Source organism: Artemia sp. Qi Xiang Cuo, chromosome 6 (genome assembly GCF_049724085.1).
Source record: "Artemia sp. Qi Xiang Cuo chromosome 6, ASM4972408v1, whole genome shotgun sequence".
NCBI lineage: Eukaryota > Metazoa > Arthropoda > Branchiopoda > Anostraca > Artemiidae > Artemia > Artemia sp. Qi Xiang Cuo.
In genome coordinates, this window is record NC_142799.1 from 73,834,034 (window position 1) to 73,857,994 (window position 23,961).

The 23,961-nt window shown below is 37.1% G+C and overlaps 1 protein-coding gene across 1 annotated transcript in view; it reads right to left on the reverse strand.

Annotated features, from left to right (window-relative positions):
- LOC148951582 (uncharacterized) overlaps positions 1-23,961 on the reverse strand; it is a 57,369-nt gene continuing 33,408 nt past the window's right edge. Inside the window, exons 4-6 of the mRNA XM_089090346.1 lie at positions 22,833-22,927; positions 8,710-8,930; positions 1-176 (exon numbers count right to left, since the gene is read on the reverse strand). Coding sequence (XP_088946472.1) covers positions 99-176; positions 8,710-8,930; positions 22,833-22,927 — 394 coding nt within the window. The 3' untranslated portion in view covers positions 1-98. The remainder of the gene's footprint in view (positions 177-8,709; positions 8,931-22,832; positions 22,928-23,961) is intronic.

Genomic DNA, 23,961 nt, shown 5'->3' on the forward strand with positions numbered 1-23,961 from the left:
TTTCAATCTGATTTATTAAAAAAAAAGAACAAAGAAATCAAACGGAATTCTTCAAAAAAAGCAGCTACCACTTATTAACGCATTGAATTGTGATGAAATCAACCCACTGATGTCTTACGGCGATGGAATAAAAATTTGAGCCATTTTTTGTCTCTTTCTTCTTGATCCAAAAAGAGCTAAAAAAAAAATAAAGTAGAGTTTTACTTAACCGTTCTACGACTAATTTCTACTAGTAAAAAAAAAGTAAAAAAACAACAACATAAGATACCCACAATAATCAGACGTAACTAGGTGAAGGCATTCCAGGGTCAACCGTCCAAAAATATTAAAACTTCTTACATGTTTCCAAATAATTTCTCTTATATAATACACCACTTTTTGCTGTTTTCATAAATATGACCCCTCCTCTCTCCCAAATAAGTTCCTGAATGCCATTTGAAACAATATACCCAAAATAGACCCTTCATGTAGCTGAGAGAGAACTTTAATAAGAAAATAAAGTCCTTTTCGTAAAAGAAAACTCTTTGTTTGGTTTTTAAATAATTGAAAAGTTCTCTTATAACTCGAAACTGAGGGAGACTCCTGAAAGTTCACCAATTTCTGACGCCTGGTGTCCATCACAGAGTGCCACTTGTTCCGCCACTCACGATACACTTTTCCAGGCCTCACGTCTTCATGTCTCACGTACCACGATTCGCACCATGCATCGTACACTTCCAACATGTGTAAATGCGCCTTGGAGTCTTCACTCCAAGGAATCTTCATTAATCGAGTCTTCATTATTCTACTTTTCACATCATCACAACATCCCTTAACTTTACTAATAATATTATCCAGCTAAGTGAAGCTATCCACTTGATCGATATCCTCCTAAACCAATATCACCTATTCACTTTTATTTATTCCCAGTCCAAGCGACTTAGTCTTCTTAACACTAGTTTTCAAACCAATTCTTGCACCGCGAACTATCAAAACTTCCAAAAATTCATTCATTTTGCTACCATTTTAACCTAGGGCATTCAAATCGTCTCCAAAATCTAAGTCATTTACCTTCCTATTTGATTCCGTGCTCTTCCATAGCCTTAGCCGCGTCTCTCAGGACAAAGTCCATCAAGATACTCAATATAAACGGAAATGAGACACAGCCCTGCTTAGCTCCATATTCAGGCCCTCCTTAACTCTAGATTCAGCACCAAACCAGCTGCTAACCTCGCTTCCGACCTTACTCAAAGCAATATTGTTTTCGTACAAGACACTAATCACTTTAATGTGTAGCTTAAATCACTTTGTCTGGTATAACTTACCTTACACGGGTAGGACCTTCACTACAGCTTTTCTATAGGCTGAATCAAATTCCTGTTTATAATCTATTAAATTGAGAACTAAAGGGGTCTGATGATTCAGAGTCTTTTCAATTATTAATCTAAGAGTGCAAAATTGGGTTGACGCATCCTCTCCTCTTTCTAAAACCACACAAGTCTTCTCTTAAATTTTACCTACAACATATCTTAGTCCAATAAGTATTATCATGCTAAGTAATTTGCTTCCAACAGAAATTGAGCTAATCCCTCTATAATTACCACACTCACTCTTATCACCCTCTTATAAAGAAGTTTAATTAAAGTTTTCTTAAAATTACTATATATTTCCCCTTTTTCAAGCATCATACCAATAATCTTCATAAATTTATCTCTAACTTCGCAATCATCATATTTTTAAAAGGTATTTACTATACTACTAGGAACTGAAACCTAACTATTTTTTAATTTTTTTAGTACTGTTTTTAACTCCTCTTCACAAAATAAATATCCCTTCACCTCCAAATTTTCCAAATATGTTTTATTCTTTTCTATATAATTTCCTACAGCTTATTTTGACACATTATCAAAACCTTCTGCCTATCTCAACCAACACTTTCCTTGTCACTAATTGAGGTCCCGTTCCCATCTTTACCTCGGACAAGCCTAGACTTATAAGTGAAGACCAAGTCTTCCTCTCTATTTCTTAATATACCAATAAAATATCTTGCTATTATACCATATTGCAGCATCTTCCAGATCCAGATCATCGGTAATCTTATCCATGATTTCCATTTCAATCTTTCATAATTTATTCCCATATGATCAATCACTCAAAACCCTTTTATTCAAACGCGTCCTCTTTTCTACCAAGATTAATGCGTTTTCATTAATATTGCAAGCCCCGTTTCTAACTTTGCTCCCTAAGACACCTTCAGCTATTTCGAAGACTATTGTTCTAGAGTATTCCATCCTCATCTATATTGTTAAATTATAGAATCTTCGGGTTTATATTCAACTGTTCCTGAAAGTTCATTTTAAGGTATTATCCCGGAGTCTATCAACGTCACTACTTCCCGGAAGGTAGACACTGCTAGGTAATGATCTATACTTTTAATACCAATAACAGCCCTCCTATATACCCCAGTGTCTTGTATCGTTCCTGCCGTTCTTTAATTTACAATAATATAATATACAAGGTTTACCATCACGTGAGTACCCCGTTAGATTATGAGCCATTCATTACTAAATACCGCATTGATTATAACTGGATAATTATACCTACAAAACAACCATCCCTATTTTTCTTTCCTTTAGCAAATTCACCTAACCTAGAACACCATATATCCCTATTTCATATGAACATGGGCATTAGAATCCCCTAATGAAAATACCATATTTCCGGTTCTAGGCGATTACCTCCCGTGAAAAATAAGGCTTTCCAAGTTTTTTTATTTCCGTATGGGGGAAGGAATTTTGGTAATTGTGTGTTATGCGCCACTCACTCAAGTTTACGCTGTGTAAAATTAGAGAAAACACCAGTTTTTTCGTTACTTTAGAAATACATTTGGGCTATACATTTGCATATTAGGAGGGGGGGGAATAAAATATAGCGGGTCTGCATGCAAAATTGGTTTTGTAAATTAATTCTGAATATTAGATAGATAGATAGAGAAGTGTATTTTAAAGCCAAATATACGGACATGAACATAGTAAAATAACATAAATGAAAGGCACAAATAACATAATCTTTGATCAGTGATCATCATAAAACACTTAAATGAAACACTACATTAACATAATAATAGTACTTGATACTTTGAAAAGCGGTCATTGAAGAAAAACAAAACAATAACACTTAAATGAAACATTACATTTATTTTATACTGAGATTTTTTTATTTTTTTTTATTAGTTAACAAAAGTTCCAGATATCTCGCTATTCTTCTGTAATTTAAAGTTGCCATGCTTAGAAAGAATTGTTTTCTGACTTCAAATTGTCCAAATACTTTACCATCACCCCCCCCCCCCTTACGTGAAAATATATAGCTCAAATTAAATATTTCCCATATATACTGTCACTTGTCTTTGTCTTGTCTCGCGCTAAACTGAAAAAAAAACTAAGAAACTAGTTTGTTTTCGAGTTTTACACAGCGTAAACTCGAGTGAGTTGCCCATAATATACACGTACCAAAACTCCTTTCCCCTAGAGAAATTAAAAAAATAAAACTGAAATAAAATTCTCAAACTTGTAAAGCCTTCTTTTCCACGGAGGGGGGATATTTACCACAGGAGTAAAGTATTTACACTTAAAACTTGGAAAAAACACTTAAATGAAATATTACATTTACGTTATACTGGGAAATTTTTTTTTTTTTTTTTTTTTTTTTTTTTTTTTTTTTTTTAGTCAATAAAATTTCCAGATACTTCACTATTCTTCTGTAATTTTTTAATGGCTATATACCAAGACAGAACTGTTTTCTGACTTGCAAACTCTTCAAATACTTTACTTGATTTTTTGATTTCTTAAAGTTACAAAAGTGAAAATATTTCAAAGAATTGTTTTCAGTAAAACGCCAATGACGCAGTAGGTTTTACGCTTCTGCAGTGAGACGATACACAAACTCTTGTTTGTAGTTATTTTTATTCGATTCAAACTTGATTTGCATATTCAATTTAAGTTTCACTCGTTTTAAGATTTATTTATTCATTTACATTAACATATATTGTATGTTTGTTCGCATTGATTGTTTATTTAATTTCTCTTCGTTTAAGTTTCATATATACTTTAATAGCAAAATATTTGTTTTCGTTTTAAGCTTGATTTTCATATTCAATCTAAGCATTACTCGCTTTAAGATCTATTTATTTTATATTATTACCTGTTGTATGTTTTTTGCTATGACTGTTTATTTAGTTTCTGTTTATTTTGGGTTTCAATTATTGTTTAATGGTAATTTCTGGTCGTTTTGAATTTGAATTTTAACAAGTATTTTTATCTGCTAAGCTTAAATTTAAAATGGCATTTACTTTTCTTTGAAAAACTTATTTTTAGGAAAGCATTTTATTAATTAATTTTTGTTCGTTTTTGATTGCAAAAGTTTGAAGTTTTTATGGCATGGGGGGGGGGGGGAGGGTGCTTACTGTCTGATTTTTATAGAATTTAAAAAACAGATCTAGATATTTAAATTTAAATCGAATGAGGCTTTTTTCAAAGTATCTACGATTACCTCTTTGATAAAAACCTTATATATGAACAATAGACAGCTTGCAGAACTTGTGGACAGTGATTGCAAAGAATAAATAGATTGAAAAATAGCTTTAATGAGGGAGGTTTAGACCATTTCAATTGCTAAAAAAATTGAATCATGACTGTTTGGAATTGACTTCGATAAGGATGCGTGTACCAAAGTACTTTTGTATGAGTCGTGGAGTAAGTTTTTTAACCGTATAATTTGGATAATTATAATAGATTTCCTATGTGTTCTTCCCATACAAAACCCCTTCCCATAAGTTATAAACCCCCCTTAATAAGTTATGCCCCAGGGCATAACTTACAACGCCTACCCCTGGGCCCTGGTGGGCTGTGTCGACACCGGAGTTTTTTGTTATCAGAGCTTTGAACTATTTTAACAAAATGTCTATCTCAAAATTTTTATCTGATGCATTTAGGGCGTGGAGGAGGGAGAGGGGCTAGTTGCCCTTCAATCTCTTTTGACTCTTAAAAAGTGAACCAAGAACTTTCAATTTTCAATGAAATGAGTCCTATATACAGCTTATACGACCATCCCCTCCATAAGAAATAATACGAAGGATTCGGAGAATCCTTAAACTACAACCCTTGCCTTGAGGGTTTTTGGTAAGTTGTAATTCTTAAACACCAATTTTTAAGAAATTAAAACCACATTTAATTAAATGGCTGTCTTAAAATTTTGATTGGATGTGTTTGGGAAAAAGATGGGCGTGAGAGGGGGGTTAGTTGCCCTCAAATCACTTTCGACTATTAGAAAGGGCACTAGCCCTCAGAATTTCAAATCGAATGAGCCGTTTTTGAAGTCTCTACGACAACGCCTCCTATAAAAACCTTATACGCCCCCAGGGCATAACTTCAAACCCTTGCCCTGAGGGATGTGGGGGAGTGTCCTCCTAAAAAACATAGTTTCTATCTGGAAATCAACTACGCTGAATACAATGGCTATCTCAAAATTTCGATTGGATGTGTTTGGGGAAATGATGGGTGGGGGGGGGGGGCCTAGTTACCCACTAAACACTTCCGACTATTAAAAAGGGCACTAGCCCTTTGAATTTCCAATTGAATGTGCCTGTTTTGAAGTTTCTACGACAACTCCTTCTATAAAAACCTTATATGCCCACAGGGCATAACTTAAAACTTTTGCCCTGAGGGTTGTGGGGGAGTGTCCTCCTCAAAAACATATTTTCTATCTGGAAATTAACTACACTGAACAAAATGGCTATCTCAAAAGTTTGATTGGATGTGTTTGGGGAAATGATGGGCCTGGGGGGGGGGGGGCTAGTTGCCCTCCAATCACTTTCGACTATTAAAAAGGGCACTAGCACTTTGAATTTCCAATTGAATGTGCCTGTTTTGAAGTTTCTACGAAAAAACCTTCTATAAAAACCTTATATGCCCCCAGGGCATGACTTAAAACTATTGCCCAGAGGGTTGTGGGGGAGTATCCTCCTCAAAAACATATTTTCTGTCTGGAAACTAATTACACTGAACAAAATGGCTATCTCAAAAGTTTGATTGGATGTGTTTGGGGAAATGATGGGCCTGGGGGGGGGGGCTAGTTGCACTCCAATCACTTTCGACTATTGAAAATGGTACTATTCCTTTGATTTCCAATCGAATGAGCCTTTTTTGAATTTTCTACGACAACGACTTCTATAAAAACCTAATATGTCCACAGGGCATAACTTAAAACCCTTGCCCCAAGGGTTGTGGGGGAGTGGCCTCCTCAAAAAAATATTTTAAATCTTGAAATCAAATACTCGGAACAAAAATGGCTATCTCAAAATTTTGATTGGATGTTTTTGGGGGAATGATGGGCGTAGGGGGGGGGCTAGTTGCCCTCCAATCACTTTACACTATTAAAAAGGGCAATAGCTCTTTGAATTTCCAATCGAATGAGTCCTTTTTCAGTTTCTATGACAATGCCTTCTATAAAAACCTTATGTGCCCCAGGGCATAACTTACAACCCTTGTCCTGAGGGTTTTGGGGGATTTTCCTCTTCAAAAACATGTTTTCTATCTGAAAATAAATTACGCTGAACAAAATGGCTATCTCAAAATTTTGATTGGTTGTGTTCGGGGGAAAGATGGGCGTGGGGGGGGGGCTAGTTGCCCTCCAATCACTTTCGACTATTAAAAAGGGCACTAGCCCTTTGAATTTCCAATTGAATGTGCCTGTTTTGAAGTTTCTACGACAACGCCTTCTATAAAAACCTTATATGCCCCCAGGGCATAATTTAAAACTTTTGCCCAGAGGGTTGTGGGGGAGTGTCCTCCTCAAAAACATATTTTCTATCTGGAAACTAATTACACTGAACAAAATGGCTATCTCAAAAGTTTGATTGGATGTGTTTGGGGAAATGATGGGCCTGGGGGGGGGGGGATAGTTGCCCTCCAATCACGTTTGAATATTGAAAAAGGCAAGAGACCTTTAATGTCATTGCGAATGTGCCTGTGTGGAAACTTTCATGACAACGCCTTCTATAACAGCCAAACATGCCCCCAGCGTGTAACATAAAACTTTTGTCCCAAGGGTTGTGGGGGACTAATCTCCTCGAAAATATATTTTCAATCTGGAAACTCAAATACACTGAACAAAAATGGCTATCTCAAAATTTTGATTGGATGTGTTTGGGGAAATGATGGGCGTAGGGGGGGGGGCTAGTTCCCCTCCAATAACTTTCGACTATTAAAAAGGGCACCAGCCTTTTAATTTCCAGTCAAATGAGCACGTTTTGAAGTTTCTATGACAATAACGTCTATAAAAACCTTATATGCCCCCATGGCATAACTTAAAACCCTTGCCCTGAGGGTTGTGGGGGATTGTCCTCCTCAAAAACATGTTTTCTATCTGAAAATCAACTACGCTGAACAAAAATGGCTATCTCAAAATTTTGATTGGATGTGTTTGGGGGAATGATGGGCGTAGGGGGGGGGGGGCAAGTTACCCTCCAATCACTTTCGACTATTAAAAAGGGCACTATCACTTTGAATTTCCAATCGAATGAGCCCTTTTTGAAGTTTCTACGACAATGCCTTCTATAAAAACCTTATATGCCCCCAGGGCATAACTTAAAACTCTTGTCCTGAGGGTTGTGGGGGATTGTCCTCTTCAAAATCATGTTTTCTATCTGGAAATCAACTAAAATTAGAAACATGGGTATCTCCAACTTGTGATTGGATGGGTATGGAGGAATAATGGGCGTGGGGGGGGCGATTTGCCCTCGAATCACTGTCGACTATTAAAAAGGGCCCTAGAACTCTCGATTTCCAACCAAATGATCCCCCTTTGAAGTTTCTATGATCACCCCTTCCATATGAAGTGCCTCTGGAAAAAAAAACAAAAAAAAAACATTGGAGCCGTATGGCCTTTACTATAGGCAACGCTACAGCGTTGCCTCTGAAAATCAATTTTATATCACCTAATTTCATGTTTCCTAACACTGAAAGGTGCGTTTCTTAAACAAGTCCTGTTCAAAACACTTGTCGATCAAAATGTCAATACGATAGTTTTGTTTCGTTGTAACTTTCAAAATTGTAACTTTCATATTAATCTAACCATTGAAATTATTATGGCCTGAAGAAAAGCAATGGCTCCCACCAGTACAGTTTAGGGACTAACACTTCTTCAAGAATACTTTTTCAGGTCTACACAAAGCGCTTAAGATACCTTAGATTCCGATCGTCGTTACCTTTTATTCTTCATAGATTCAATGAAATAGAGAATTGATATCATTTTCGTAATTGTATCTATTGCAGGTACAGAGGCAATAATTTAATCAGCTTTCTCATCTTCTGCAGAGTGGGTCTCATAACCCTGAATGTATTAACCCAGAGGCCCAAAGGGTAGGCGTTTGAGAGTGTTTCTAGCAGGAGCTGAAATCCTCCAAAAAGACGTCTATAGGCAGGAATTATTCCATGGCCCTCTTTCATCAGTCAATTACACATACAATAGGAGGGGGTTTGCCGTAAATCGACGTTAAAAGCCCCTCAAGACAAAAATTAGAAAATTATTTGCGTAAAAGTCCACTTTTTTGTCTTTCCAACCCCATCTTCCTAGAAGAATAAATTGATCTTCTCCCCTCTAAGAGTCAAACATGTCTGAAGCTATAATTGCAAACTGCAATGTTTTTTTTTGGAAAGAAGTAGTTGAACTTACACTTGAATGCATGAGCTCTTCCTTATTCAGGTTGGCAATTTTTGATGCGAAATTGTTGCCCATTATCGTTTTTTCTGCCTGTGTACCAAAATTGAACAAACCTGAGTCTTCACTTTGCTGTTTTTTCGCCTCTCGTGAAGAAGAAAATGAAGACAAATTAAACTCTTCACATTCTATTGCCTCAATGGCTCGTGACCGCGCCAAATTTTCTTCAAATGAGGCTAAAAAAATAACATCTTTAAAATAGTACTACTACTGCTACTAAAAACTCACCGCAGCACCAACGCCTGAAGCCAACACAGCTACGCACGCCCTTCCTCCATCCCAATATATTCAAAGTCTCCCTCTTTACACCCTCCCAGGAAGTTCCCGTTTCCTTTAAATCTTTCCTTATGACATCCTCCCACCCCAACCGCGGACGACCCGCTTTCCGTTTATCCCTAGACGGTTGACCGAAAATGATAACCTTTGGCAATCTGTCATCCCTCATTCACAGAACGTGTCACAGCAATCTCAACCTGTCTCTCCGTTTAGCCCTAGAAGGCATAATTTATCCACACGTTTCGTAGAGCCTAATGTTTGAAATACGGTCAGTCAGCCGGGTACCCAGAACACTCCACAGGCAATTTCTCTAGGATTAATTAATCTCTAGGAAACATCTAGCAAACCTTCATCTTTTTTTCGGAGCGCCCATGCTTCAGAGCCATCTTTGACCACTATCATCACTGTAGCTTCCAATATTCTAATGTTAGTTTGCAAAATAGTAGACTACAAAATAAGACCGTCCACTGTTCCAGTAGGTGGGTGCAATGATTGGAGACACTGGGAGCGAATTCCCTCAATCGCAAGAGTACGTTCTTGTTAAAACAGCTTTCCAGAATTATCAAAAACAAAGGAAATCGGAGTTTACTGTTTTTAAAAGTACGTTTTGCTTTTTGACGCACAAATAATACGTAAGACAACTAATCTCCTAGTTTTCAATGCGGAATGTTCAGCTTGTAGCCATTATAATATAAACAAAACTTAGGTTGCCATACCCCCCCCCCCCCGATGTGGAAATATATAGCTCAAATTTCTGTGTAGGCTATTTAGTCATGCGTCACTCTTGTTTCAACACCAATAAATAACTAGAAAATACCTTTAGGTTTTAGGACCTATACAGGTTTTAACCTGGACTATACAGGAGGGGGGATTGCTGGGATAATGACTCCTATGGTGATGAGGAGCCTGAAATAAGGGATTTAAAGTTTATACAAAATAGTTTTTACAAGGTAAATGTTAAGGGATGAGAATATATATATATATATATATATATATATATATATATATATATATATATATATATATATATATATATATATATATATATATATATATATATATATATATATATATATATTATATATATATATATATATATGCTGATATTTTTTCCTTAGTCTTTATAATTTTAGAAATAAGAAAGTTAAAAAAGTGAAAATATTAAAAATTTAATTTGTTTTCAGTAAAGTACAAATTATGTTCCGGTCTTTAGAAGGCATGAAGGGCGTCAGCCCTACTCATCTTAATTTCTGCTCGTTTTAAGTTTGACTAGAATATTTATTGTAATTTCTGTTCGTTTTGGGTTTCATATATGTATCGATGGTGTTTTGTGGTAGTTTTACGCTTAGAAAATTATTTGATCAACAAAGCCTGGTGTGCTTTCAGGCAACTACACAAACCCCCTGTGGTCGAGACGAGAAATTGAGTTCAAAACACAACTCAGAATATAGTCGGCATGCATAGGCTCCATACTGCTAAACGGCTACGAGACCTGGACACTAAAGGCAGAAGAACAACCCCAACTAGAATTCTAGATCAAAAATGCCTAAGAGCTATTTGCAACATCAGATGGTCACAACAAACCAGCAACAACCAGCTCATGAAGATCTGCGGACAAAAGCTTCCAGCGCCCAACATGACAAAGAAGACACCTCAAGCGGCTTGTCCATGTAATGTGACTTCCAGAGGAGACCCTAACACGCCAGGTATTTACAGCAGTACCTCCCTTCTCTTGGAAGAAAAAATGGGAGGCCAGATCAAGCCATGGCAGAACGTCATGAAGAAGGATGTCAAATCAATATGCGGTTTCCGGAAATATGGCTACAAGTCGGACGCGTCGTGGTTTTAATTCTTCGACTGCAGATGGAGGGCAGATCGCTTTGGCAGAACTTGGTCCGGCAGCTTCATGGTGCCGAGTTGGGCTGAATAGCCTGTACTTCGTCTTAAGTAGGTAAAGTAAGATAGCATATAAAAGGCATTAAACACAAGAGCTGGTGCCTTAACATACCTCTTCTGGTGTAAGCATGGGCACTGTTTCTATTTTCTGTTTCTGTTTCTGTTTTTAAAGTACCTGTTTCTGATCTGTTCATACGAAAAAGCAGAAACAGAACAGAAACAGATGACCTGTTTTTTATTTACCTGTTCTGTTCTGTTTCTGTTTTTATAATAGCTATTTCATCCTGTTTCTGTTTTTTTTCTACCTGTTTTTCTTCTGTTTCTGATTTTATTTATGTGATTCAAAAATGAGATATTTGTGAATTTCTAACTTACAAAATAGTTTTTTAAATCACAAATTGAAATTGTGGAGAAGTGTGGTCACGCCTCATATGATTTTTAGGATTGGAACATAAGTAAAATGATGGAACTCATTCTGTCAAACATATCAAATAGTGCTGCTAGATTGTTTCAGCTACGCAGAATTAGGGACTAGGAGTCAGAAAGATAGTAGGTATTTGCTTCAATGTTAGAGGTGGAGAATATAGGGGGGACCCCGCTCCACCCTCCGAGATTTTCTCTGGTGCCCTCATCCCTTTTTTTATTTTTTTTTTAGAATAAATTTGTCAATATGGTCAATTATTGGTACCTTTGTCACATTGGGTCCCCCAAGATTTTGCTCAATGGAGCCCTTCCTAGAGATGTCGCTCTAGATCTGTCTATTGATCTAGATCTGTCTGATTGTTAGATCTGTAAAGGTGCAGTTAATTCCACTAAAACAACGTATTGCTTACAGTACATTATTCCGTCAATTGAGCAGGGAAGTTGTACAGGCACTGTCCAGGAGAAGCAGGATACAAACAAATCACTTATTACTGTAAATCCTGGTTCTATTGGTAATTTGGTAGGGCCTCTGTCTCCTACATTACATGGTAAGTAATCCGCACCTTTAGGGAGAACTTTAATTTAACCGTTTTTATGGAATTTATGCTGCTAAATAACAGTGACTTACTATGATTACCATACTGACCTATACATAATAAGTACTGATCATTAATTGCAAATTTTGTTAAATGCTTAGCCAGAGAGGAATGTAAATGTATTGAAGTCTTGTCCAGTAGAATATGTTTTTGCTAGCGAATCTTTATTGCATCAACATAACAAAATAGCCTAATATACTTTTTCTCATGGTACTAAAATCATGTCTAACTAAAATCAATAGAAACCTTTTCAAGGAAAAGCCTAGAGTTGAAACAGTGGCTGAACTATTCCTGGAAGGGCCAAAGTCTTAGGATAAGATAAGATTTATTGCTGAAAAACGGGTATCACAAGCCCAAAATGAGCCGAATTCACACTTTAGCCTCAATAAAACAAAGAATACCGAAAAAAAAAAAAAAAAAAAAAATATAAAAGGGTCAACGTCAAATAGTAAAAATGTCAAAACAATTAAAACTCAAAAATTAAAAGGTCAATGCCGAATCTTATAAAGTGCTGATATACTTTTCAGTAGGATACCATGTTGATATACTCATTCGGTAGGATACCAATCTTCCGGTGAACACAGTATTTTTTTGCCATACTGCACAAGAAATTTAAAAAAAAATTAATACTAAGTGGTGAATTATTTCTTGTATCTGTCTCTTAAATACCCATTATAGACAAGAAAATTCCTGTAAAAATTAATATTGTGCTTTAAATGGTCTAAGTTTCTAGGAAACCATAGTTGGGATCTATCATTATGCTTTTACTTGCCTATATATTGTCTTGACTTATTGCTCCAACAAAACTGCTCAGGAGGCGACTGGTCGCTTTCCCCCTAGTTGCGCCAGTAAGGTGAAAGTGGTCAGATGTTTGGGTTGAGGTGCAATTTTCAAAATGGTAGACTACTGGAAGGTGCTTCTAATTTCGTGAAAAAAACCTAAGTCAACCTTTGTGTTAAGAAAAGCATGATGTCATCTTCTGATGACGAATTGGATGTTCCAAGTAAAACTTTTAAGCTATCTCTCTTGGTATCCTACAAGAAAAAAGGAATCACAGAAAGTAGCCTATCAGGTACAATTTCTGCAAAAATGTCTCTAAAGGCTAAGGGAGTCTCTACCACGACATTTATTTACCATCTTAAAAGGAAGCATATAATTGATGTGCACAAAATAAAGTATATACTGCTGGTGCAGTAAATAACAAACCCAAACAAACTCAAAAAAATATATATCAAGTCAGGCTGCTTCCCTAAAGGAAGCTCCCGATAGCGAAACAAGTGACACAGAGGATAATGAATTAGTGAAATCTGGAATAACAGACATACGACCATTCCTTATTTCTAATCAATCAAAACAAACTGCTCTGCAGAAGCTCTGCTACAAAACCCTGTTTAAGGACAAATTGGCGCTTTCTGTATTTGATAAGCCATATATGAAACAGCTTATTTAAAATTCAAAAGGGGGCTTGAAATCACAATCCTGGGGAACCATCCATCGTCACATAAATGTTGCTGCCAGAAAAAAAAAGTTAAAAAGAAGGCCGGTGAAAATGATTCAGAAGGCCTTTCTCTTCCTTTTTCTGAAATTTCCGAAACTGAAGATACTTTTCCTGAAGAATCTGATTAAACTCAGCTAGTGTCTACGGAAAAGGGTGCCGAGAGTAATGGAGAAGAACGGTGGGGAACTGGGAGTCGGTCAGAGAACAATGTTGCACCCCAGGCTGTCCGATGACACTTGCTCAAACATTGATAAACTGGGAAAAGGATAAAGAAAACTAAAATTTTCCACTGGCCAGCATGGTACCTTTTAAAGATGTTGCAAAGAGAGTGGCCTTCATTCTCATATCCCCCTTGACGTAAAAAGTTCGATGAAAAAGTACACTGGAAATGATTGAGTCTACAAAAAAACTTAGGGAGCCTGGAAATACTTTTTACATTCGAATAGTTTTACACGAATGCAACGATTCTATTAGAAGTCTCTGGCTTATGTCTAATAGCTGGACAGTACTATAAGCTGCTATTACCATGCTTTTTATCAATTACAATACCACTGTAATGGTAAGTGCTTCTTCATATCTAACTGGCAGTCGAGCACAAATAGTCTTAGAAGGGCTTGAGCTCTTTTGTAATACTAGATCCGGCAATAGTCCATTTTGCACCCCTCAAAGAATTCATAATCGTGGTGTAAAAAAAGATCCAACTTATCTGGATCCTTCAACATTTGAAAGGTTTTCACTTGGGGTTTGTTCTCTGGTCCCTCAAACTTTGACACCATTACTGTAGGACACATTAAGTAATGGCGCAGGGACTGCAAGAGGGGCCACTCCAACTTGCCTTTGTACTGCTGAAGTCCTTGAAGCTATGGTAGAGTCCGATGAGGAGAGCTGATTCCAGTCGTTTTAGATACAGCGGGTTTAAAAATCATTAAACGCTCCAGCAGTGTTAGCAACTCTGCCGTAAATACCTTAAAATCTTTTGAGGAAAAGCTGCTAGTCTCTCTTTTAGAGTGTTGTGGAGCTTTCCCATGAGCAATTTCCTCTTCATTAATTTACCTAAATCAGCAGTGCACATCTATATAAATCGGGGGAGGGGGGGGCAAAAAGTAAATTTTTCTTACATTACACCTTTGAAATATTGGCAGATCCAGATTTTCAGGAGGGGAGGGGGGCTCGGCTAAGAAATAAAATTAGTATTCTTGGATTGTGTAGTTATAGTTAGTTATAATTGAGGGGATCACTACCCCTTCTGCTTTGGGAATGGACCATGAAAACGTGTCTAAATAATCAAAAGCATGGCCGTTCGTATCCTTAAAACAAAAGTTTAAAATAGTTTCAATTTCTATGATAGAGCAAGTGCATGCACTGGAGAAAGTATTTTCTGCCGTAAAGCAACTGCAATTTTCAATATAAGTTGTCAAAAAGTACAATTGCCCTATATTTGCATCCCTTCGAAAACCTGTTTAAGAGAAGAAAATACTTAAAGAAAACATTATGTGGCAGAGTCTAAATTTCTTCAAAATTCAGAATTTGAGAAATTTCATATTACTTATTTACTTAAGAATGAATTTGGTCGAGGGCCGAGAACAATATTTTCTAGCGCAAAGCAACGTAAAAATATCCGAAGTACCCTTAAACCATTAGTTTTTCTTGTGAAAAACTTTCACACAAATTGGCTAGGAAATAATCATAGGCAGCGCGCTAGCCCTACCGAAGTAAAGAACGATGTGGGCACAATGTTTTTTTTTCTCCATACCCGGGCACTTCGTATCGAAGGAGTCGTCGTAGAAACTTCGAAAAGGGCTCCCTCGATTGGAAATTGGAGTGGCTAGTGCCCTTTTTAATAGTCAAAAGTGATTGGAGGGCAACTAGCCCCCCCCACGCCCATCATTCCCCCAAATACATCTAATCCAAAATTTATAGATAGCCATTTTGTTGAGCGTAATTGATTTCCGAATAAAAAGAATTTTTTTGAGGAGGACACTCCCCGACAACCCTCGGGGCAAGGGTTTTAAGTTATTCCCTGGGGGCATATAAGGTTTTTATAGAAGGCGTTGTCGTAGAAGGTTCAAAAAAGGCTCATTCGATTGGAAATTCAAAGGGCTAGTGCACTTTTTTATAGTCGAAAGTGATTGGAGGGCAACTAGCCCCCCCCCCACACCCCTCAATCCCCCAAACACATCCAATCAAAATTTTGATATAGCCATTTTGTTCAGCGTAGTTGATTTCCACATAGAAAATATCTTTTTGAGAAGGACACTCCCCCACAATCCTCGGGGCATAGCCATTTTGTCCAGCGTAGTTGATTTCCAGATAGCAAATAGGTTTTTGAGGAGGACACTTCCCTACAACCCTCGCGGCAAGGGTTTTAAGTTATGCCCTGGGGGTATATAACGTTTTTATAGAAGGCGTTGTCGTAGAAACTTCAAGAAAGGCTCATTCGATTGGAAATTCAAAGGGCTAGTGCCCTTTTTAATAGTCGAAAGTGATTGGACGGCATCTAACCCCCCCACGCCCATCTTTCCCCCAAACACATCCAATCAAAATTTTTAGATAGCCATTTCGTTCAGCGTAGTTGATTTCCAGATAGAAAATATGTTTTTGAGGAAGATACTCCCCCACAACCCTCGGGGCAAGGGTTTTAAGTTATACACTGGGGGCATATAAGGTTTTTATATAAGGCGTTGTCGTAGAAACTTCAAAACAGACTCATTCGATTGCAAATCCAAAGCACCAGTACCCTTTTTATATAGTCGAAAGTGATTGGAGGGCAACTAGCCCCCGCCTCCACGCCCCTCATTCCCCCAAACACATCCAATCAAAATTCAGAGATAGCCATTTTGTTCAGCGTAGTTGATTTCCAAATAGAATTTTTTTTTTTGAAGAGGACACTCCCCCACAATCCTCAGGGCAAGAGTTTTAAGTTATGCCCTGGGGGCATATAAGGTTTTTATAGAAGAGGTTGTGGTAGAAACTTCAAAAAAGGCTCATTCGATTGGAAATTCAAAGGGCTAGTGCACTTTTTTATAGTCGAAAGTGATTGGAGGGCAACTAGCCCCCCCCCCACACCCATCCGTCCCCCAAACACATCCAATAAAAATTTTGAGATAGCCATTTTGTTCAGCGTAGTTGATTTCCAGACAGAAAATATCTTTTTGTGGAGGAAACTCCCCCACAACCCTCGGGGCAAGGGTTTTAAGTTATGCCCTTGGGGCATATAAGGTTTTATAGAAGGCGTTGTCTTAAAAACTTCAAAAAAGGTTCATTCGATTGTAAATTCAAAGGGCTAGAGCCCGTTTAAACAGTCGAAAGTGATTGGAGGGCAACTAGGCCCCCCCACGCCAATCATTCCCCCAAACACATCCAATCAAAATTTTAAGATAGCCATTTTGTCCAGCGTAGTTGATTTCCAGATAGAAAATATGTTTTTGAGGAGGACACTTCCCTACAACCCTCGCGGCGAGGGTTTTAAGTTATGCCCTGGGGGTATATAACGCTTTTATAGAAGGCGTTGTCGTAGAAACTTCACGAAAGGTTCATTCGATTGGAAATTCAAAGGGCTAGTACCCTTTTTAATAGTCGAAAGTGATTGGAGGGCAACTAGGCTCCCCCCATGCCCATCATTCCCCCAAACACATCCAATAAAAATTTTAGATAGCCATTTCGTTCAGCGTAGTTGACTTCCACCTAGAAAATATATTTTTGAGGAGGACACTCCCCCACAACCCTCAGGGCAAGTGTTTTAAGTTATACACTTGGGGCATATAAGGTTTATAGAAGGCGTTGTCGTAAAAACTTCAAAACAGGCTCATTCGATTGGAAATTCAAAGCGCTAGTGCCCTTTTTAATAGTCGAAAGTGATTGGAGGGAAACTAGCCCCCCCCCAAAGCCCTTCATTCCCCCAAACACATCCCATAAAAATTTTGAGATAGCCATTTTGTTCATCGTAGTTGATTTCCAGATAGAAAACACATTTTTGAGGAGGACACTCCCCCACATCCCTCAGGGCAAGGGTTTTAAGTTATGCCCTGGGGGTATATAAGGTTTTTAAAGAAGGCGTTATGAATTAAACAGTACTATTTGTGTCCAGATTTTTAAAAGGGTGTATGCTGTTAAAAATTGCTGAAAATTTTTCTCCGGCATACAAATAGCAGGCCGAACTATAAAGTCTTAAAAAAGAAAAGATCTAAAGTATTATTTTCTTTTTCCATGAAAAGACTCTGTCAATATAAAACGAACAGAAATTAATTACAAAAAATTTTTCCACAGAATAAGTTTTTCAAAGAAAAGTAAAGAACTCAATTAAACAAAAAATGAGCAAAAATAAAATCAAATAATCTACCAAGCGTGAAATTACCACAAATCAGCATTGATAAATAAATTAAACCCAAAACGAACAGAAATTAAAACGAATAACCGAATCAAACTCAAAACGAGCAGAAATTAACATAGGTTGGGCGCAAAACCCTATGTCTCCCCAAGGCCAGAACAAAATTTGCACTTTACGGAAAAAATACAAATGAATGTGCATTGTCAGTTTAATATACATATGCTGATATTTAGTAATCACAATGTAAAAATTATTTGATTTATAAAAGTTATAATTTGAGTTATAAAAGTACAAACATTTATATTTTTTCAGTAAAGTGCAAATTTTGTTCTGGCCTTGGGAAGGCATAGGGGTTTTGCGCCCAACTTATGTTAATTTCTGCTCGTTTTGAGTTTGACTCGGTTAATTATTGTAATTCTGTTCGTTTTGGGTTTCGTTTATTCATCGATGCTGATTTGTGTTAGTTTAGAGCTTGGTAGATTATTTGATTTTATTTTTGCTCATTTTTTGTTTAATGGAGTTCTTTACTTTTCTTTGAAGAACTTATTTCGTGGAAAAAGTTTTTTTAATTGATTTCTGTTCGTTTTTTATTGACATAGTCTTTTCAGGGAAATAGAAAATAACACTTTAAATCTTTTCGTTTTTTAAGACTTTATAGTTTGGCCTGATATTTCTATTCTTGAGAAAAATTTTCAGCAATTTTTAACAACATACACCATTTTAAAAATCTGGACACAAATAGTACTGTTTAACTTAGTTTCATACCTCCACTAGTTGACCTGAAATGGAAAACTTGATACCATTCGCAAAAGAAAATCTGTTTACTTTCTTTGATAGCTTTGCTACACTTACATTATTTTGATTTGGTTAAATTTTAAGAGCAGAAGTAGCCTCGAAAGATTGAACATAATACCCTCAGTCGTTCTTGGGATACTGCTGAGATGCTTTCTTGGGAATTAGCATTATCACAGTGCATTTTGATTTAATCTTGAGGCAACATTTAGTTTTTAAACACAATGGCCAAATGGGAGGGTGGGAGTGGAAGGGGGATTAGTTACCCTCCAATCACTTTCGACTTTTAAAGAGGGCATCAGCATTTTCTATTTTCAATCGAATGAGCCCCTTTCGAAGTTCCCGCTACAACTCCTTCGATACGAAGTGCCCTGGTCTAAACAACAACAACAACAAAAAATATTACTAATCCCTTTCGACTGTTAAAAAGGGCACTAGCCCTTTGAATTTCAAATCGAATTAGCCCTTTTTGAAGTTTCTACGACAACGCCTTCTATAAAAACCTTATATGCCCTCAGGGCACGACTTAAAACCCTTGCCCATATAACGTATTTTCTATCTGTAAATCAACTACGCTGAACAAAATGGCTATCTCAAAGTTTTGAGTGGATTTGTTTTGAGGAATAATGAGTTTAGGGGGGGGGGGAAATGTGCCCACCAATAACATAAGACTATAAAAAATGGCACAAGCCCTTTTAATATCCGATATAATGAGCCTTTTTTTCAGATTCTACGACAACGCCTTCTATAAAAACCTTATATGCTCCCAGGGCATAACTTAAAACCCTTGCCCCGAGGGTTGTGGGGGATTGTCCTCCTCAAAAATATATTTTCTAGTTAGAAATCAACTACGCCGAACAAAATAGATATCTCACAAAATTTATTGGATGTGTTTGGAGAAATAATGGGTGTGGGGGGGGGGCGCGCTAATTACCTTTCAAACCCTTTTAACCAGTGATACGGGTTCTAGCCCTTCGAATAACCTATCGAATGTGCTTTTTTTGACTTCTTCACAACAGTGTCTACTATAAAAACCAAAATTGCCCCCAGGGCATAACTAACAATCAATTCTCTGAGGGCTTTGGAGAAGTATCCTCTTCATAAAGTTATTATCTGTCTGGAAATCAACTGTACCGTTCAAAATGGCTATCTCAAAATTTTGATTGGATGTGTTTGGGGGAATGATGGGCACGGGGGGGGGGAGCTAGTTGCCCTCCAATCGCTTTGGATTATTAAAAAGGGCACAAGCCCTTTGAATTTCCAATAGAATGAGCCTGTTTTGAAGTTTCTACGACAACGCCTTCAATAAAAACCTTATATACCTCCAGGGCATAACTGAAAACCCTTGCCACGAGGGTTATGGGAGTGTCCGCCTCAAAAGAAATTTTTTGTGTTGAAATCAACTACGCTGAACAAAATGGCTATCGCAAAATTTTGATTAGATGTATTTGGGGGAACAAAGGGCGTGGAGGGGGGGCTAGTTGCCCTCCAATCACTTTCGACTATTAAAAAGGGCACTAGCCACTCCAATTTGCAATCGAATGAGCCCTTTTCGAACCTTCTACGACAAATCCATCGATACGAAGTGCCCGGGCAGGGAAAAAAAACACATTGTACCCACATCGTTCTTTACTTAGGCAGCGCTAGCGCGCTACCTATGATATTATCCTAGAACAAGAGTCTACTGACATTCTTTCCGGGTATTCTACCGACATTTTGTTACCGGGTTCCGAACCCCTACCCCCGAAAATATTTTTACGACTCGTGAGTTAGTCGTAACAATGCAGGTGAAAACCCTAATCCCACTCCTTCTAATTAAAAAATCTTTTGGTACCCTCCCAAACAAAAATTATTTTGGTGGCCCCCCTCCTAACACAAATCCTTGATACGGTCCAGGTTAGTGTAGTTAGTTATTGAAATGAAGAACTAGTAAACTTTATGCTTATGTTACATATTTGGTCTAGTATGATATTTAGTAGTCACATTGTCTTGGCAGGTAGGAAGAATGTGAAGGTTAAAGTCAAAGTGCACAATTTTTGGATGCACAATATTTACTCTCTTCCAATCATTCAAGGTATACCATTAGTTTTTTCTCGAAGGCCAGCATGTCTTTAGCTCTATTTGAGTGGCTGTGCTAAGTGAACATGATCCTGACGGTAGATATGTAAGGACTCAAGAGGCGATTTTAGAGTAGTAGAATGAAAGACACGGAAATTGTTACAATAAGCGTTAATAATCAAGCGTTAAAAAGCTGGATGAAGGAACCGCGGTATCTTTCTGTTGCCGAAGTGATATTCTCTTGAGTTCTACTGACATTCTTTCTAGTTGGTCTGGGATGTTAGTTTGTGGCCAGGTTATCTTGGTAGGAAGGAAGAATGCAAAGGCGAGAGTCAAACCGGACAATTTTTGGAAGCACAATATTTGTTCTCTTTCAATCACTTAAAATTTTCCACTATTTTTTTTTTTAAAGCCAATGTGTGTTAAGCTTAGGTTTTATTTGAATGATAAATTATTTTACCATTACGGTAAATTATTAAATCATGGTAAATTATTTACCATAATAGTAAATTATTTGAAGTTAGGTTTTATTTGAGCGGCAAATGAACACGATCCTAATGGCAAATATATACAAACTCAAGCGGCGATTTTAGTGCAACAGAATGAATGACCTGATCAAAGTTTGAAGTGCTACTGGAATAATGTAAATGCGTATGATGAACGAATTTCTGTTTAATACTTCGACAAGGCAAGGAGCTGTCTCCGATTGATCTGAAAAACGCAAGTATCCGTATTGAAGTCACAAGTATCCGTCGTATCCGTACCCGTATAGTATCCAAATTGAAAAACAAGTAGAAACTTATAGGGACTGTAAACTTTTTCAGGGACTTCATGTGCCACCGTGGGACTTCAGAGAATTCAAGGACTACGTTTCAGGGACTTCATGGCCAGTATAAATATAAATGTAACATAATGTTATATACGTAATATAATATAATGTAATAATGTATGTAACAATGTCATATATTTATATACATAAAAACACTAAACATAAATGTTAGTAAATATTACAAAGCCAATTGTGAATCTCAAAACTTTTGCTCGAATGCACGTTGTCCTTATCTGGGCCCAAATGGTTGTTTTTCAGGACTAAATGGCAGAAATCAGCACTTCGCTGTGGCGTGTCTTTTTTTATTACGAATAAAGGGCACTAGAAATTTAAATTTCCATTGGAATAAAAAGTTTTGTATTCTGTGTATAATAGTAGATCTATGTGTTTCAGACATTTTTAACCCCCATTCATAATCTTTGTGAAGATCGCACCCTTTTTCTAGGGTAATCTCTAGTTGCCATCTTTTTTTTCTAAAAAAATATACACATTATCTGATACTAATAACTTTGATAAGGAAACTTGAAACTGACGAATTTCAAATTTAAAATCAACATAAAAAGCAGATTTTGTTAATGCGTATATTGAAATCAAAATTAAATTTCTCAGTTTCAGCTTCTCTTTATGAGGGTCGCTCTTTACTTACACTTTCTTACAACGATTGGCTGGATCCAGAGCTCTCTTAAACCTAAGGAGGCTCTGGCTGCGTCAAACTGGCTGCAGCGTCAAGGAGCCATCCCATCCAGCTCTGGCTGCGAACGTTCAATTTTTATTTTTGCATAGCAATACATCGAGAATGACAACCATTCCTGAAAAGCTGTACTCGTCAAAATATTTGTCGGTGGGGGGGGGGGATTGAAATATAAATTTTATGATCATTATTTCCACACTGAGAAGAGTTGTCAACCCATCACCACCCCATAGGCAAAAAATATTCCACAGAATGAAAGTAAGCACAACGGTTACATTCTCCCCTCACACTCTTTTCACATTTATCTTAAGAGGCTCTTGCTGAAATTCAGAAAAGTTTAGTAATGGGTCTAAAATTACACTTTGAGGCTTCAAACTCACCCCCCCCCCCAAAAGAAAAAAATCCATCTGCTCTTCTCCATAATAGCTGATGCATGACTTTCGTCATTGCAAACAAATCAAAGAGGCCTCAAATGAATATATTTAGTCAAATGAAGCTTTAAAATTATTATCTATAATAACTGTTAATTTTGAAGGAACTTAATATAGGCTATATTTAGGAACGAATACGCTATCATGGTATAGTGGCTTCTGCAAGTATTATACAGAGTTTTTACCTCAGTATAATTGTCGTTCGTGATCAAATTTACCCACTTAAAGTTAGCTCAAGCAACAAACATCGTCAAACATTACCTTTCTTTTCAACTTTCTGTGTTTCACTTACAGCAGTTTTAACTTCCTTTTTGACTACATCCGTCTTAGACAGAGATGAACTACGAGATACACGCCTAAAATACAGAAAGGGTAAAATAATACAGCCAAAATGGGCTGAAAAGGAAACAAAAACCAGGGAATTATTATTCCCCGTTTTGTACTATTTCAGTATTTAGTATTTGTTGCCCATTTAGTATTTCTTGCCCAAATTAGAATTCTAGCATCCTAAATGGCGTACAATAATAAAATTATGCGCGAAATCGAAATTCAAAAATTCTTCTTTATTTTTAAGAATTCTGCTCACCAGATAGTGTTGGAAATGGGTTAAAAAGAATCCAAATTGGTAATTTGTTAAAAAGAGTCCTATAAAAAGATCCTAAAGACTCTTGGGACTGTGGTTCAGACCTACAAGGCCTTTTCCCTTATGGAATGGTGGTCCTTAAGGTAAAGAATTGAACAACTCTCTACGATGTTCCAGTGCCAAGCTATTTGTCGAAGAAAAAAAGAAAATAGATGCCCTTTAGGTAGAATGTTGTAGTAGCTGCCACTTTTCTTGATTTTCAAGCCAATATATTCCCCTTGCTGTTGAAGCCAATGGACAGAAAGTTTTTTATAATGGGGTTTTGGACAAGGCGGTTTAATGGTGTACTTTTTGTTTTGATCTGACTCTTTTTTTTACGAGTTATGGGTTATTATATTTCTTAATCCTGGATGTGATCGTCTCTTACTAGGTTGCTAGCTAACGCTGTAACCCGGATAGCCGAGAAACTCTGACGGTTTTATGCTGACACGTCATATTTGTAGTAGTACGGAAAACATTGTACTACGACCAATGGCCAATATTCCTAGAAATTCCATAGAAAAACATTTTACATATGGCGATAGGCAGATGTTGTGTTTGGGCAATCGGCTGGATTAAATAAAAAGGGAAATAAGACGCAGAAATAGGTAGTAAATACTTCATAATTTAACTCATGATTACAAAAGAAAGGAAGAGAGCGGAAGGAGAAAGGGAGAGTGAGAATGGGAGGTGAGAGTGAGTGAGAGCGAAACAAAAGCCAGAAAAATGATTCGACACTTAGGCGAATTCGATTTTCACATATTTAAT